The sequence below is a fragment of the Nipponia nippon genome, unplaced genomic scaffold (genome assembly GCF_047370975.1).
Source record: "Nipponia nippon isolate SJK-2023a ecotype South Korea unplaced genomic scaffold, ASM4737097v1 scaffold_9, whole genome shotgun sequence".
Taxonomy (NCBI): Eukaryota; Metazoa; Chordata; class Aves; order Pelecaniformes; family Threskiornithidae; genus Nipponia; species Nipponia nippon.
Window position 1 is genome coordinate 46,685,842 of NW_028262413.1, and position 16,955 is coordinate 46,702,796.

Sequence of the window (16,955 nt, forward strand, 5' to 3'; positions counted from 1 at the left end):
GAAGAGAGGGAATATTCTGATAAATTTGTATTTATCAACCTTGAGTGTTTAGAAAACACCTATGGGCAATGATTCTTCAAATTCCTCCAGACCTACCTGGGATGTCGGTCCTTCAGGGAAAATTCAATTCAAGATAAGATAAGGTGCTCCTTTCTATTTACTTTTTTTTTTTTCTTGTAGACAACAGAGAGAATTTTAAAGGTGTAGGACAGGAGAGCAGGCTTCAGGGTTTTTTTAATATAGAGGGAAAGATTGTTTTTTCTCTCCTGTATGTTTTCTTCAGGGAACAAGAGATATTGTATGTGCCAGAAGGAAGCCAGTCATGGCTGGAATACTCAACACACCGGACCTGTAATTTCCTTATGACCTCTATAGGTAACACAAAACTATGGTCCTCCTCATTTCCATAGAAGGGTAAATTGGTCATTTTACTCACTGGGTGGGCGTGGGGCAGACTGAGACTGACCTGAGACTGCACTGTGGGTGCTCGACGGAGAGATTATCCGTGACAAAGTTTGTTATACATTTGCTATGCAATTGAAGAGGTTTGTAGCGCTACAATATACATTTATTTTTACTAAGTGCCCGAGCTATTGTTTATCGTGTGTTACAGAGGCTGACTTTTACTCTGACGTGCAGGCATGTACATGTAAACCTTGGAAGCAATTTGTGCCCCTGTGGTAGAGAAAGCATTGTGTTGAGAAACTCTGGCATACTAGACAAAATTATGGACTTATAGACCCAGATTAAGCTTGTGTTTCAGTCCTTAAGTGTACAGATTCCCACTGAGCTCAGCTGGAGATATATATACATAAGCACTTACGTAAGGATATATTTGAAAAGCATTATTTTGTTATGTTTTTGAAATGCAATTTTGATGCAATGTGAAGATGCAAATGGCTATAGATACACAGTACTGGGATATATCTTGGAAAGTCTTAGGGAATCCAAGTGACATTCCAAAAGCTGAAAAACCTTCTAGTAAGAGGTCATCACTCCTACAGTTTCCATACTTTCCTGTACTGTGATTGGTTTGCCTGGGATCTACCAATATAGTCAAGGAATAGAAAAACGTCAAAATGAATTCTTTCATTTTGGTGATGAAGTGCTACCTTTGCTTGCCAGCATGCAGGGTTCAATAAAAGCAGACAGGTCTTCAAAAAATTGCAGCATAAATAGATGAACTCTTTAAAGTAATATAAGTTCTGTCATCTAGATATGAAATATAGACCTAAGTGCCCACCGAAGTAAAAGCTGACCGCACATTCCATAGATAAGTGTTAAAGTTTTCTCAGAGTGTCTTGGGCTGAGAAATGTTTTAACTACATATGTCCTTGCCACAATAGACAGAATGAAAGCATTTGAAGTTAAATCCATTTTTCAAAGGAAGAAAACAAAGCACCCATAAAGAAACAAAGGCATATCACAGGATGAGGTCTTTAGATAGCTACTGTTTTCAGGAAAAGTTGCAATTAGCTGTGCAATGGAGAAGGTGAACTTAGTTGTATTTCAATAGCATTTATAATTATTTCAGTAGCTAGAACGCTGATAGGTATGTGCAGGGGGTTGGTTTCAAGATTTCCTTGTGAGACAGAAGGTCAGGATTCCTGTGGTCTCCTGTCATATTTAATTCATATCCTCTGGCCTTCTTCACCACATTTATTGAATTACAGGAATAAAATTCATTGAACCAAAAACAAAAGAAGAGAGGACAGGGTAAATCCTGGTTTCTTTTAAGTCCCTACTGCACAACTGACTTCAGTGGGCTTGTAGGAGAGCATCTTAAAGCAGAATTTGAAAGGAGGGGGAGGTACAAGTTAGCATAACCCCTCTCACCACCCCCATAATTGCATCCAAGTAATTTATTGCAAGGAGCGACTATTTGCATGTGGGAGTAAGGATCCAATTTCTACCAGTCAAGAATCTCCCTGTATACTTTTTAAGCCTAATCTTTGTGTACTCCCTGTGTGTTTATCAGACTCCTTCTTGCCACAAATAAGACAGCAGCAGAAGGGCTTTTCAAAACGATTCTTCAGAAAAGCATCACTGGCAATTCATCACATGAGTACTGAGAGGCAATCCTCAAATATGTCACAAATACCAGTTTCAGGGAAATAGCCCTATTGGCATGCTTATCGTGCTGATTCCCTGCAATCATCTTAATTAAATTGATACAACCTTTATCCTCCCGTCACAAGTGAGATGCAATAAGCACAGGGTTTCCAACAGGCCTGCGGTGCAGACTCTACTGCTGGAGCATATGAGGAGTAGCTCTAGACGTGCTCTGTGATTTTGGGGAAGAAGACTTTGTTGTGTCTCCTCTGCTCCTATTATCCTATTTTTATTGTCCTGTATGCTGCCTCCAAGAACTGGGCTGTTTTGGGAATGACTGTGGATCACTCTGATTTCTCAGCTACCTCTTTAGTCAAATCTACACACAGTGCCTGCCCTATGGTTTAGACACCCATACAGTCAAAATAGCGCAATTCCCTAGTGTGAGCACAGTCATAGCAGAACCTCACACAAATAACCTGTACCGGTACCCAATAACGTCTTTACGATGGTGTAATTTGTTTTCAGAGCTAGGTATGTGCAAATCTGGTTACTGAGTCTGACCCAAAATACTAATAAAAAAACCCCAACATAAAAAGTTTTGAAATTCTATCCAAAACTGCAAGCTCACCAATATTTAGCTTTGGCATTTGAATTTTTGGAAATGTCACAGCTAATAAATAGTGTATTATTTTCTGAGTTACAATGTACATTTTTATTTTAAAACTTGAATCTGCTTAACTCCCCAAAATTAAGTGCTCTGCTCACGTACATGGCAACCTATGGGATGGCTGCCTTTCTACTTAATACATTTAATAAAGGTGACCAGATGCTTTGTGTTTTTAATGGCTTGTTCTGCATCCCAACAAAATGTCCCTGTTTTGGCTGCGATTGCAGATGATTCATTCTGAAACCCTGCCCAGCTGCCCTGACACAGCCGAGGCAGGGCACAGTTAAAAAACAAGCCATCTGTGCAAAAGAAGTGGGCTGGAGGAGTGCTTTGTCAGGAAAGGACTGTAATTTCTTGGTGACTATGTTTTCTAGGCATCCAGTAACCCAAAAGTCCTATGGGTGCAACCTCTCTGCCTTTGCAGTCAGATTTTGCAGTTATATCCCATGTCCCATCATATTCTCTTCCTTCCCCCCTTACTTAGAAACCCCTCAGCCTGCTCTGCTATATAAAATCATGTGTAGATCAAATGTTTGTGTAAAATGTAAGATGTTGATCCCACTTTCATTCTTTCTAATCATATGGCAAAATTCCTGACCCTGTAGCTGCATCAGCCAAGCCTCATGCTAGAAAAACCAAGAGCGATTAATTTATGGCTTTTCTGAATAATTAGCTCTGCCCAGTTCTGTATTAGCATCACTGTATTGTCAGCACTGCCAAAAGAGACATCCTGCATTCATGAACAGTCGCGCCACTCGCTTGCAGGCTAGCCGAATTCAAGGGCAAAATTCTACCCGCAGGCAAAGCTCCCCATTGCCTCAGCAAGAGGGATGCATGCATATTTGAAGGCAAAGTCTGGTCTTGAGTGTGTCATTGAGGTAAGCCACTTCAAGCCTTGAGAGGGTTCTGGCCCCACAGCATCTTTCACGTGACCTGCAGGCTGCGTCGTGAAGCAATGCTGACACCTTCTCCCCGCCCAGACGATGGAGCGTACCGCGAGAGCAGCTCGGCAGGACGCCGCCGTTCCGGGGTAGGAAGTAAAGGTTCCTGTCAAGTTTTCTTTACAGCCTATGTTCTCTAGCATTTGAAAGAACCATTGCAACTCAAGTCATCTGGCATGCATACGAATGACAAATATGCTTCAGAGGCAATAAATTAGCAATTTCAAGGCTTTACTTCCCCTCATGGACTAATTGCCAGAGATTATAGTATATTACGAGAGAGCAATGATACTAATGCCTAAATATGCTTCGGTGATTATAGAGCTATCCTCAATAACCAAGCTGTTTAAATGTCAATGCAAGAAAGCTCTTTATTATGAGATTAAATATTATTTTGAAGCAATGCAATAGGAACTTCCCAGACTTCATGCCTGCAATAATACTGTCTTGGAGCAATATATATTGGACAAACTAGGCTTTTTTTAAAATGTGTACAGTAAAGGGTCCCAAAATATTTTTGTGCTGCAAACTTGAACAGCATTCCTGATAAGAAAGAGGATCTCGGTATCTTTTTATTTTGCATTTGTTACTAACGTGCTGCTGCCTTCATTCTTTCCTCCACTTTATATTAATACTTGTGTATCACCCCTGTATAGAGAAGATAACTTCTCATTTTCTGATAGTGTAAGTGAGTGGGGAATCAAACCTCAAGCCCCTTTTTTTTTTTTTTTTTACATCTCTAAGTACTAGTGTCTTGCATAGATGCTTTTGACAGTCCTACCCCTCTCAGCTAAATACATGTGTTTATACCTGGCATTGAGAGAACCCCTGGAAATTAGATGGAAGCTCCAACTTTCAGGTTCAGCTGTTGACATGAAGCAGAGAACAAAAGTGTCTTTAAGCCATAACTCCAGTTCCACAGTTCTGGAGGTGACAGTTGGTGATCACAAGCTCAGGTGTGGATTTAAAAGGGAGGGAGGCTAAAAAGGCTTTAGCATCCCACTAACCTCATATAGGACTCCCACACTATGGATCTTGTCAGACAGCCGTGCAGCCTTCCCCTGTAGACGACAGCAGTGTATGCCCCTGCAGAATACTGCAACATTTTTTCAAGAAAACCCTAAACACTGCAGTGGGTGCTGATGGTAGGACGTGGCTGCTCTGCTGTCCAGATCCAACATGCCATTCCCCTCCCGTTGTTCCTAAAGCTACCTGGTACAATGTCCACCATGTTTTACAAATGCAAATCAAAGAGCTACAGCATGGTCAAAGATCACATCTCATGTTCCCTAGTATTTGAAGATATTTATTCATCTCATTTTGAAGTTGTAACTTAAAACAATAGAGGGTAAAACTCATCTAGGAGGCTGCGCATTTTAGTTAGCTGCTAAATGTCAGTGGAAGCTCTAAAAATATTGGCAATGTCTTTGAATCTGAAGCTTGATTTCTAGTAAACTTAGTAATTATAACTAATAATTACTATAATAGTACAGAAAACATATAGATAGGCCTGTGGAAACAGACCATGTAAAATTAAGGATGCAAATCACAGAAAGACAACTGCTAATGAAGTTGTGGTGGAATTCTCTCCTGAAAATATTTTTTTTCTTTAGGAAATACTGTTTCTTAAACATAGCCTGCAGATCTCTTCCATGGTGTGCTCCTGAAGTAGAGAGGTGTTTCATATATGGATGATCAGGGAAGTTACTAGCAAGAGTTTCATTATGCCCAGCTGCAGCAGGACTGGACATGTGGATCCATGTCCTAATACTTTCTGCTGCAACCTGGCAATCGTTAATTCTGAATTTTTGTTGTTTCATCTTGGCTGATTTCTTCAGCCATTTTATATCTCACCTATAAAATGTAATGCTTGTTTACCTCAGAATATCTGAAGCTCTTTCTGATGCTCAGGTAAAAGACACCTGCCATATATGCTCAGAAAAGACATAAATTGCTCTATCATTTGTAACATTTTAAAAGATCTTCATCTATTAAAATCACAGTGTGACTGACAAGGAACATGCTGAAAGGCCATGAGAATTCTTTTTCTGCTTTTCCAGGCAGACAATAATCTGACATCTTTTTTGTTATGTCTTGACTTAGAATATACGACGGGAAACCATGTCTTTATCCTTATAACAGTAATAAAATACTGATGTTAAGTAAATAACCAGAAGTAATAAGCTGGCACTGCTCAAAGGAGAATTACGTGGACTTTAATAATAGAATGGGGAAAAACTACCTGCATTTGGCCACTTTTATGCAAGCATTATTTGAAAACAGATTAAAATCCTCATTAATTTTTTTGCAGGTACCTTACGAAATGCCCCATTATTCACAGCTCTCACTTACCATATATCCCGGTGCACACGTACACTTCCCTGTGATGCTGTCACAATCTGCACCGTTCTGGCAAGGGCAGGTCAGCTGGCAGCCTTCGCCGTAGTAGCCGGGGGGACAGGTTTCATTGCAGTAGAGTCCAGCCCAGCCAACTTTGCAGCTACATTCTCCAGACAACGGATGGCAACTAATGAAGACAGACAGACAGTGAGATGTGGACATGAGAGAAAAATACAGTCCGTAAACAGCAGTAGAACATTTTACATGCAATGCCAGCAAGAGTCACACTAAGAAGAGAACAAACCTGAAAACCGTTAAGGATAGTGAACATAAGCAGCCATATAACTTAGGAAGAGAATAGGGAATACGGTGCTAAATACCAGCCCTGCACGCCACTTCCAAACATCTGGGAACTGCCACAGCACTGGTGATTTTAACATCTTTGAAGTTTATGCTTTTCCATTCTCAAATGGATGTGGCTTGGATTATTGACATTAACCACAGCACAATTAATCCATACTGTTTTATGACGTATATGTGCCATATTATTTGGCTGTAATACAGTCAGTTAAAGACGTTCAGGGTTAAGAGAAATTCCAACGGATGGAGGACTGCAGTCAAGGGAGTTGCGAAGACAAATCTGAGTCCTCTGGCACAAATATTCTATTCTAGTCTATTCTAGTCTGGTCTGGTCTGGTCTAGTCTTATTTGTGTTCTAAAAGTAAGTGCCACCTCAGCAGAACTTTTTAGCAGGGAGAGGTAGAAAGGAAAGCGCTTTGGAAGGGAAAAATCTCCTTGGAAAAAGAGTTTTGCAGGGAATATTCATTCAGCCATAGTGAACAGAACTGATCACTACCTGAAGCCTTGGGATTTATTTGGGGCAGGAGTCAACAGGAGCCCTGGGACTAAATCTCAGCTGTGCAGGGAAATGAGTCAAGTTCCTTTATGCTGAATAATGAGCACTGCTGCCCAACATTAATCCTCTGGCTTTCATTTCTATTCAGACAATTCCACAGTGTTGTGAGAGCACACAGAGAGAAAAGTAGAAAGAAGAATCAAGCCCAAAAGGCCGGACAATGCCTGGTCCTTCTGCATCTGGTAGGTGGAAGACGTGCCCCTGTGTTCCTCCTGCTATGAAACAGTTTATTCATCATTTTCTCTTCTACAAACAGAAAGAGCACCTCCCTGGTTTCTTTAGGGCACTAAATTCCCACAGCAGGAGAGCCGCGCTGGGGCTGGGGGCTAGGAGAGGAGGGGAAGGCTGGAGATGTGCTAAGTCTTGGTTTGAAGAGATGGAGATTTCTGGGGGATGGGAAGGGAGAGCACAGGGGGATATCTAATTTGGGGAGATGAGGTGGTCAAAAGAGAGAGCAGGGGCTGGAGAGGGAATCTGACCTTTGGAAAAGGACCCCATGTTGTCTGAGGTCAGCTAGGAATGTAAGGCTTCCCTTCAGAGCTCGGTGTGCTCTGAGGGCCTCTGCACCACAAGATTGTACCATAATAGCACTGTCTAGCCCTCAGTGAGAAAGATGAGAAATAATATTGCTACAAATCAGATTTTCTCTATTATTCTCGGAACAAGAAAGAACAGTTCTGCAAGGTGGCACCTCTCTATGGACCTGTCTCCTGTTTTTTTGCCTCGTAGAAACTATTTCTTTTCCTTTATGATTATTTATTGCTATAGCTTAGTATTGCAGACATGACTGAATGGGTTTCTTTACACCTATAAAATTAATATCGTATATGTTAATTTTCAAGGTAACCTCATAAAACGTAATTTCCAAGTATGTTTCTGGCAATTACTGGTAGGAGAGGTTAGTCACATACTGTTGTGACTAAGAATGATCAAATTTTGTGAGTGTCATATGTTTCATCATAAATAGTGTTTTACTGACTAATTAAAACAATTCATCAGCTTAACAAACTACCATCCATGAAATTCTTCTGACAAAGCAGTCCCTGAAATTATGGTTGTTCACAAAGCACCTCTTAACATTCAGATGAAAATAATAAAAGCTCATTTTTCCCCCCTCTGCATCTATTAATCATTACCTAATAGGAGCAGAAAGCTAAACATTAAAGAAATATTTTAAAGTGGAATTTTTGTTTCTCTATTTTCACTACTACTGCACGTATCATATGGTTCCATGAGAACTGCATCTGCTGGCTAAATTAAATCTTTCAAATGTAATATATGATCATGGCAGTTTGAATCAGTCTACGACAATTCCACTGAAAGTACTATACTCGGTAAGAATTTCTACTCCAAGGTTGGCTCCTTCATCAAAATGGACAGCTTTTTTGCATGGGATGCAACCTATGTATTAAGGACTAAAAATCATCCTAGCATGCACTCAAATAAGAAGCAAGAACCAAACAGGCTTTGCAGAAGAGTCTGCAGGAAGCAGGGGGCTTGAACTCCAAACCAAAGTCCAGTAGAAGGCTGAGGCCATATTCTGTCCCCCCTAAAGCTTTTTTCCACTCTTTTATGAGGCTATGAGCTAGGAAAAGTCCAATGCAGAAGTCTGGGTCCCTGCATCCATATAATCTTCCTGTTGAAGCATGAACAATTTTATTATCAGCCTGAGCATATCAGAGTTTTGTTTTTCTTCTAGGCCAAGCACTTGTAGTCCTGCAGTGCTTTGATACACTTATCTTTTGCTGTCTTACAGAGTGCTGGCATTGTAGGATTAGGAAAAATCCTCCACACTAAATTCCAGAGTTATGACACCCATAACAATAGTTCTGGGTAGGCAGCAACAGTTGGTGAATAGACTGTACAGCAGGGGAAGGGAAACTTCTCCTTGACGGCAGCAGAATAAATCACGCACACCGTAGTGTTATGGTAGCATAACAAGGCAAAGGAGCTCAAACCTACATAGCTCAGTCTGAAATGAGGTTGCAGGCTATGTCCAACCAGGGGACAGAGGAGACGTCTCAGATACAAAGAATGCAACGCCCTGAATCACAAACACCTGTTTGACAATTAAGGTGCTCTGATGCAGTGCTAACCTGAAGATGGCTGTGATTTAGATGCTTAACCAAAATTCAGAAGGCAGCTGTTCTCTTCCCAGTCCTGCCAGTGAGTCTTGGCCATGTAATTTACTCTTTCTGCCTTCATCTTTCCCATCTGTAAAATGATGCCCTTCTTCCTCTGGAATCCCTTTTAAGATCTGCAGCTGATATCACTAAATAGTAGTAAATTTTTGTTATTAATTGTTTTTTCCATTCTGGCATGTATGAACTATTCCAGTAATTAAAATCATCAGAGTTACATACTAAATATATTGCAGCTCATGATGTAGAAATAGTATACATATGCGGGTATGGGTGAGTTAAGAATGCTTCTCTCTTATTATATTGATATTCTGTAAAATTTCATTCTGTTTAAACTCTGTGCCTAGGCAAATAACTGTAGCTAGGAAACTCATCTGTCATCCAGCCAGCCGTGTACGCATCTAGTCTACCCAGTGAACTAAGCACTAGCTGCATTGAAGTTGAAAAGTTTGAGGCACTTAATGGCAAATGTGTTAAATAAAGAATAGGAAACACAGTTAGCAATGTGAATTTCTCATATAATTCCTTCCTTCTGGTTCTGAATGTACCTTTCAAGGTCATGAGTTCATGTAACATTTTGCCAGCATGGGGTGCAGCATGTGTAAGGCACTTCTCCATGCCACCAATAAACCAAAATTAAGAAACACAAACAATTCCTCTGGAGAAGGATCACTGAACGGATGGGTAGGACAACGTGAGGCCTCTGAAAGGATCCCAGAAGGCAAGCCCACTAACATCTGCTTTCCAACCGCTTGCTGCAAGCAGGAAGGGAACCGTACACTCTTGAAAGAGTTTGGCAGTGTTATACATTAGTATTTTGCATTGAATCTTAACAACTTTTATTTCTTCAAATCTCTTGCATAACAGGAAGGAATAGTGTAGAAAACCTAGAGTGAATGCAAGCAGCCAAGTGTTTCTCCGGCACTAGGCCAAGTAGAGGTGGGAACTGGAAGCTGTCCACAGCGCACAACATGGCATGAGAAGGAAATTGTTCCATCGCTCTTGCTGCAGCTTGGAAGCTGCTGTACGGTCCCTGGCTTTTGAGTCACATTTACAGCAATAAAAGATTTATTTTTTTAAATTTACAAGCTGAACTGAAAAACAGAAGGTAATTTTTGACCTGTACATTTTTTAAGCATCTAATTTTGAGGAAATCTGAGGAAACCAGGTAATTTAACTTTCTTAAGGCAAATTGGGAAAAGAAATGCTTTAGACAGCAGAGTCTGTTCCAAATTCTGAATTTGTTCTCCAGACATCTTTCAGCCAAAACAACTTCTTCCCAGTGAATTTCTCGACTTTCTGTTTATACACTAGCACCAGTCATCTCATCTTAATTAACAACAGCCCTAATCCTTTTTTGACAGTATTTTCTGTCTTCTGGTGTCGATACTACATTCAGTCTCCCTTACTAAAATGCCCTCTTGCTGTTAAAGAAGTAGCCACAATGAGATTGTAGGGCCACTACTTCAGCCCAGCACGTCTTCAAAGCCAGCCCCATTCAAGCGCATTATTGATTTAGGCCAAGGCAAAACTTCATGTAAGGTCCATGGACTTTGGTCCTTCCAAACTTTTAGTGTTGAGGCAATAATTAGAGCCTCTGGAAATCTATCCATTTCATTAGACTTCGTCACAGTAGGAAAGTGCCAAGGCTTAAGAGGTGACTGTGCCTTCCTTCCCTTCTCACGTCTCTGACCTGGGAAAGACATTACTAAAGGCTCCGCACGCTGGCTCCACGCCAGCGTTCAGGAAGGGTGGGTGGCTGAGACTATTCCAGCTATTCATTTCCCCCTCTACTTTTCAGAAGAGTAAGCCAGGATTATGCCTTTCTGCCTGTTGTACACTGTCTCAACATGGGCTTTTTGCATGTGGACACTTTTTACAGGTGTATCCTTCCCTGTGGAAGGACAGTCCCAGTCAGCAGCGCATTCTAAATTACCTAATTCTGGGGTTGTTCAAAAGTCCTGTACAAAGTGCCTTTCAGCGTGCTTTGATGCAGAAATTATTGGATGATGTTCTTCAGCCGTTACTATGCAGGAGGCTAGACTAGATGATCACACTGGTCTCTTCAGACATTAAAATAGATAGATCTATGAAAATAGAAAAGCTGATTGTGTATTTCTTAATGTTCCTCCCCATCCTGCTCCTCAAAGTCCCCAGAACTTTCCGTTCCCGTCAGCTCTCCAATAACCAGATCAAATGAGTCAAAACCACTGACAGAAATAAGCAAGCTTCCCTCACCTTCTTCCAAGTGTTTATATAATTATCCTATACACTTAGGTATCGCAACAAGTACCCAACCGTTTAAACTGCTTCTGGGGAAAATAGACAGTTGTCAGCAAACGAATCACTTCGGAAGACCACAGTTCCCATGATGATAAAAATTCAGGGGAGGAATGGGAGGAGGTGGGTGGGAAGAGAAGTGTGCTGTATGGGACTGGTTAAACAATCAGTAAAAAGATTTTTCAGAATATGGAGTGCCTTTGGAGAAGGTCATTTTCCATCAACTCTGACATTCCTCAGCTCAGAAATTGACAGCACTCGGAGATGCTCATTGAAAAGTGGAAAGCTGAAATACCATGGATGAATGAAAGAACATTTACAGATCTACAGCTTGCTGATATCTCTTTGTTCCATAACAGCAGTGATAAGATGTAAGAAAAAGGGAGATTTTATCAATGGAGAGACTAGACTCATTTATTAAGGAAACGGAGATACCATCTTAGCAGAGGATGCTGCAAGTGAAGCTGACGGAGCAGTGATGGGAGGGAAGGCATAAAATATATCTGTCAGACAGCAACCAGGCACAGGTCAGGTACACGGTATGCAAGAATGACCACGTGCCCAGAAAAGAGCCGAGAGAGGATTCGATCCTCCACCTTTCTGAGCTCTTTCAAACTTGAGCCCTCACCTCTCTTCACAGCTGGATGGTGCTAGTCTGTTCTTACAGGAAGGATCTTCTGGCGAACCCCCAGAGCATCTCCCAGGTAGTTCTCTGAGTGACTCAGGATGAATTCTTGCACCCTTAAACCCACTATCTCCCCCGACTTAAAGGACTTAATGAATTGAGCAGTTAGCTGAGAAACAGCAGCCAAGCTCAGCCTTGCCCGTGGCCTGTAGTCCTTCCACTCTATTTACACCTTTCTGGGAAAATGGGCACACAAACAGGTTGCTGCAGGCTAGGAGAGGGGGTGAGGACACACTGTGTCAGCTGCTGTCCAAGAGCATATTCTCACCCTCCAGTACACAAGAAGAACAGGTTTCACTGAGGAGCAGTTTACCTTGTATTTACCGCAGGTTTGAGTCGGGCATGCTGGCAGGTACTGCAGAGTAGTGTGACACGCAGGAATTTATACCTTAGCTCACTCTGCAGGAATTCTTGAGACATCCCCTATCCTCAGTACAACACAACATTACGCTTTTGTATACAATGCTTGGCTCATGCCTTAGGGATGTTATTTTTTGCAATGATTTCCTGATACACGAAATAATCAGAAGTGATAGAAGCCTGTTGTACAGTGCTACCTTTGAGGTGTGGAACACTTTGGATGCTCGCTGTCAAACCCAGTAGAGCTAGAGCTATCTTTCTGCGGAGGACTCCTATCATCAGAATTACAAGGCTTTTAAATAATCCATTGTGAGCTCTGACTTTCAGTTAAGCAAAATCTCACCGCTCCCAGTTGAACTTGAATTCACAAGAAAGATCACCTGTTTATTTCCAAGACTGAGACAAATAGAGTCTATCTCAAGCACACAAACAGATTTGCCTGAAGTGTTTGTGCGTGTGTATGTGTGTGTGTGCATGCACACAAATTAGGTGGTATTGCTTGCATACATAATTGAGGAGAGTGTTTATATTTTAGCAGGCTGCAAGATTGCAAGGTAGGTTTGTCATCATCAGCAAGACAGTCAGGTCCCTACCTGTCTGGTTTAAAATTGAAGAATGTCCGTATCAAGGGCATATTTGCTTGGGCATCAATTATCCCTACCTCCCTCTGAAGCCTACACAATCCTGAATTGGCTATGAATGCTTAACAGTAATGGACAGGAAAAGGAGGGAATCAAGTGGGAGCTGAGGGGCTCAGCATCTTGCAGGCATGGTAAGGAAACGTGGGCACTCTAGTCCATCAGAATAGCTCAGGCCAGGGTGGTTTTGCTGTCCAGGCTCCCTTTACTGTGTGTGAGGGAGTGAGGAATCTCCAAATAGCAATTCCAGCAGCCAGTAAACAAGGCAAGGAGTTACAAAAAGTAACAGGATAATAGGGAAGAGTCTTAAATTCTTCCTTTTTTCAGGGTTTAGAAAACTTATTCAAGCCTGCAACGGGAAAGTAAACTCAACCTATCTCATATTAGGTGCTCAAGTCTGTTTGTGGCTCTAGCTCTTAGTAATGAGAACCTCAAGAATCAGATCCTAAAAAAACCAAAAGGGAATAAAGCACCGAAACCTGACCTTTTAAGTGAGGCTTTTTCCATTTTGGATATACTTCCCTGATATTTATTTTCCTGAATATTTCACACATACACGTACTGAATGAAGAGCAAAAATAGGCACACATGAGAAGAGAAGAGATGTCTATTTTGACAATGTCGACTTCGTTACAGTTCCACAGACTGACTTGGGGATATTGATTTCAATCTATTTATACATCTGCCTCAAGTGTTTTCAACAAGGTAATTTGCCACGAGACATAAACTGAAGCAAATTAGGTTTCATTTTGAAAGTCCCCTTGCTGTCTATAGATCTAACAAGAAAACCCGTGTCATAAAAAGAGCCAAAATGATGGATTTGAGTAAATCTATCTCAATTTTTTAAACTTCAGTGGGTTATTATACATACATATGGGCATCATGTGATAGTTCTTATGCCTAGAAGACTGAAGTTACAGGATAAGGCCACATGTCAGATTGTTTCAGGTTTTAGCAGAACTGTTAGTTAACAGATACATGCTTAGTAGCTGGCTGGACTGAGGCTTATGGTTCCAAACCTGAGGTGATTTAAATCAAAGGTTGCAATCCAGACGAACTGTCTGTGCTCTTAATTAAAGCTACAGAGAAAAGAGAGTAGGTGTAGTTAATTGAATTTTTTCCCAATGCTTTTATTTGACCAGTCCCTGCACTAGTACATAATACGATGTACATACCTGAGAGTGTTGGTAATATTGCAAGGACATCTCTTGTTGCATTTGAGGCCATAAAACCCTTCTGGACACATTCTTTCTTGGCAATAAATCCCTTTAAATCCAGGGTCACACATACACGCTCCATTTACATGATAACACTTGGCACCGTTTTGGCAGTCACATCTTTGTGTGCACTGAAAGCCGTATGTCCCAATAGGACACTCTTCTTGACACCTGCAATGAAATATGTGAGACAGGATCCAATCAAATGCTCTAGTCTAGCCTGCTTATGACTTTTACACAGGAATGTTTTTGTTAATGAATTAAGTACAGAATCATTGCTCATTTATTTAAGTAATATACTGTGAACTGATGATATCATCAGAGTGATGTGATATCTTGGGCATGTAAATTGCTGTTAACTGAAAGTGCATTAATCTCTGTCCAATTATATCCTGTAAAATTTGCATTAGTTAATATTACCTTAGTTAACAAAGTGCATTCTTGTTTCCTGGACCATGACAATTCCATTCATCAACCATAAGAAACTGATATAGAACAAGATACTTTATAAAAAAACCCCTCATCTGTTTGCTTTCTCTTTATTACAGAAGGATTGTGCACCTTCTTTAAAAGCATACGGTCCTCTTAGTGATAATGAGGATTGAAAGGGAATGTGGTCTATTAAGCAATCTTGAGTAAAGTGTTCTCCAGCAACGTATAGTTTTACTTTCCCTCTATGCTGTCATTGCACCAGCTTTATACCAACTAGGAGAAAATATACTCCTTTGTCTTTTGTGTGTGTTCTGAGTAACTAAAGCTCAAATTTGCTTTTCATCTCTTTCTCCAGGGATGCTCAGTAGTATAAAATCTCAAGACAAATCACTTTCACGCTCCTTCGTGTAGTATCTTCTCCAAAATTGCCAACATTTTTAATATTTGATACACATAAAAATGGAACCTGCAAATGCTATACACAGATTGGTTTAAATTGCACCTTCCATGCACTGTTTAAAATATTTGCCTCCTGGATACATTATGAAATCTGCCAGAAAGTCTGTTTCATTGTCCTACACAACCAGTTTCAGTGTTCATAATATTTCCTACTTTGAAAAGCTCAACTAAGGTCCTGAAGAAAGCAACTGATGTTGTGCTTGACATAATTCAGTGGTTTCAAAATTCTGCAATGAGTCAGTACTGCAGTTTACAAGATCCACCGTGACATACAGATAGGCCTTTTCAGTTAACAAAAAAGAGAAAAAGCAGCCCAGAAAAGCCCAATTCCCTTATCGCATGGATGCCAGATATTGGAAATTGCCTATCAGCATTAATTTAATCCTGAGCATTGATTAAAGTGTATACTGTAAACTCAGTCGGTAGAGGCAATTGTTAAATGTCTTTCTGCAGGTCATTTCACAGCTGGCAGGTGAGAGTTAATATAATGATCAGTAATAAAAGATTAATGCGTGATGCAAGCCAGGCAAAACTGCAATGAACACAGTCAGTATATAAGAGCATTGCTTTTGCGGCTTCGGATTATCACATTTTACTAAAAATAAATGAACAAAGCAAAAGGCCTAGCGAGTGATTTAATTGCAGCAAGCATCAACACAGTTACTAGTGCCACAATCCAAGTTCAGGAGTTCATCTGAGACCCAAAGAGAGAGGAGCCTGTGACAAACAGGAAGGGAAAGAGCCCGGAGAATCACTCGCGGTACTGGCTGCAAGCCCTGCTGCTCTCAGGGTAGTTCAGCTGCAAAGGAAATAACCAGAAAAGAATGGGTAACATTAGGACTGAAACACTTAAAGCAAATGAATTGCAATGAAGAACGTATTAAGATGCCTTCTGTCTCCATTGCTGTATACAGCTCTACTAGTTAGCAGGAGTGCACTGTACTCAACGAGATGAATACTTAGTCAATAGTGCACTATATCATTCTATATTTATAGAAGATGAAGCATTACCTAGCAGGGAGAAAAGCATCTGGAAATGAAATATTGACGACCTAATCCATTTACATAATTAGCCTTTTTCTACTAACAATTTAACCAACTTATTTATTTGGAGATCAAGCAGCTACCGCTAATGAATTTTATACAAAGAATACTAATAATGACTCCTCTGGAACATAAGAATAATCACAGCAGGAATTAGCTTTCTACTTAAACATCTTTCCTTTGCAACATATCAATCTAATGTGTCCATAGCACCATTAACAACCAGATACATTGTTCAATTAAATTACAAAATGAGCTGCTAAGCCCTAGTTATGTTTCTTGTTTAATTTACATTGCTTTCTGCCTATCTGGGGAGATTCGTATTATAATATCCACTGAACTTTAATATGTACTATAATTATTTGGGTTGGGATAGGATAATATGGCTGTCACCTGTAGAATTAATGGAAGCAATTTCACAAAATATTAAACATAAGACAGCCAGCTTAACAGATGAACTTAGTACATACACCTACATTTTTTCCAGATAAATTTTTTTCATGGAATAATGCTGTAAAGTTTTTTTAGGCTTTTCTGTTTGTTTGTTTTGAAACAGCGATCGCATTTATGTAGCACAGACAAATATTATAAGCTATCCAAAATACACTAACCTGGAGATTGCCATTCTGTTGATAAAAGATACAGGTACAAACACAACAACAAGAGAATAAGTCTGCTCCAATTGTTATAACAAATGTGGTATTTATTCTGTAAAGATTCAATCTTTAGGTTTAATGGCAATATGGCAAACGAAGCTAAAACAGTATGTTCACTTTTCCT

The 16,955-nt window shown here is 40.3% G+C and overlaps 1 protein-coding gene across 1 annotated transcript in view; it reads right to left on the bottom strand.

Annotated features, from left to right (window-relative positions):
- Nucleotides 1-16,955, bottom strand: part of MEGF11 (multiple EGF like domains 11) — a 238,761-nt gene that overhangs the window by 76,612 nt on the left and 145,194 nt on the right. Inside the window, exons 11-12 of the mRNA XM_087745188.1 lie at nt 14,199-14,411; nt 6,016-6,190 (exon numbers count right to left, since the gene is read on the bottom strand). Coding sequence (XP_087601314.1) covers nt 6,016-6,190; nt 14,199-14,411 — 388 coding nt within the window. The remainder of the gene's footprint in view (nt 1-6,015; nt 6,191-14,198; nt 14,412-16,955) is intronic.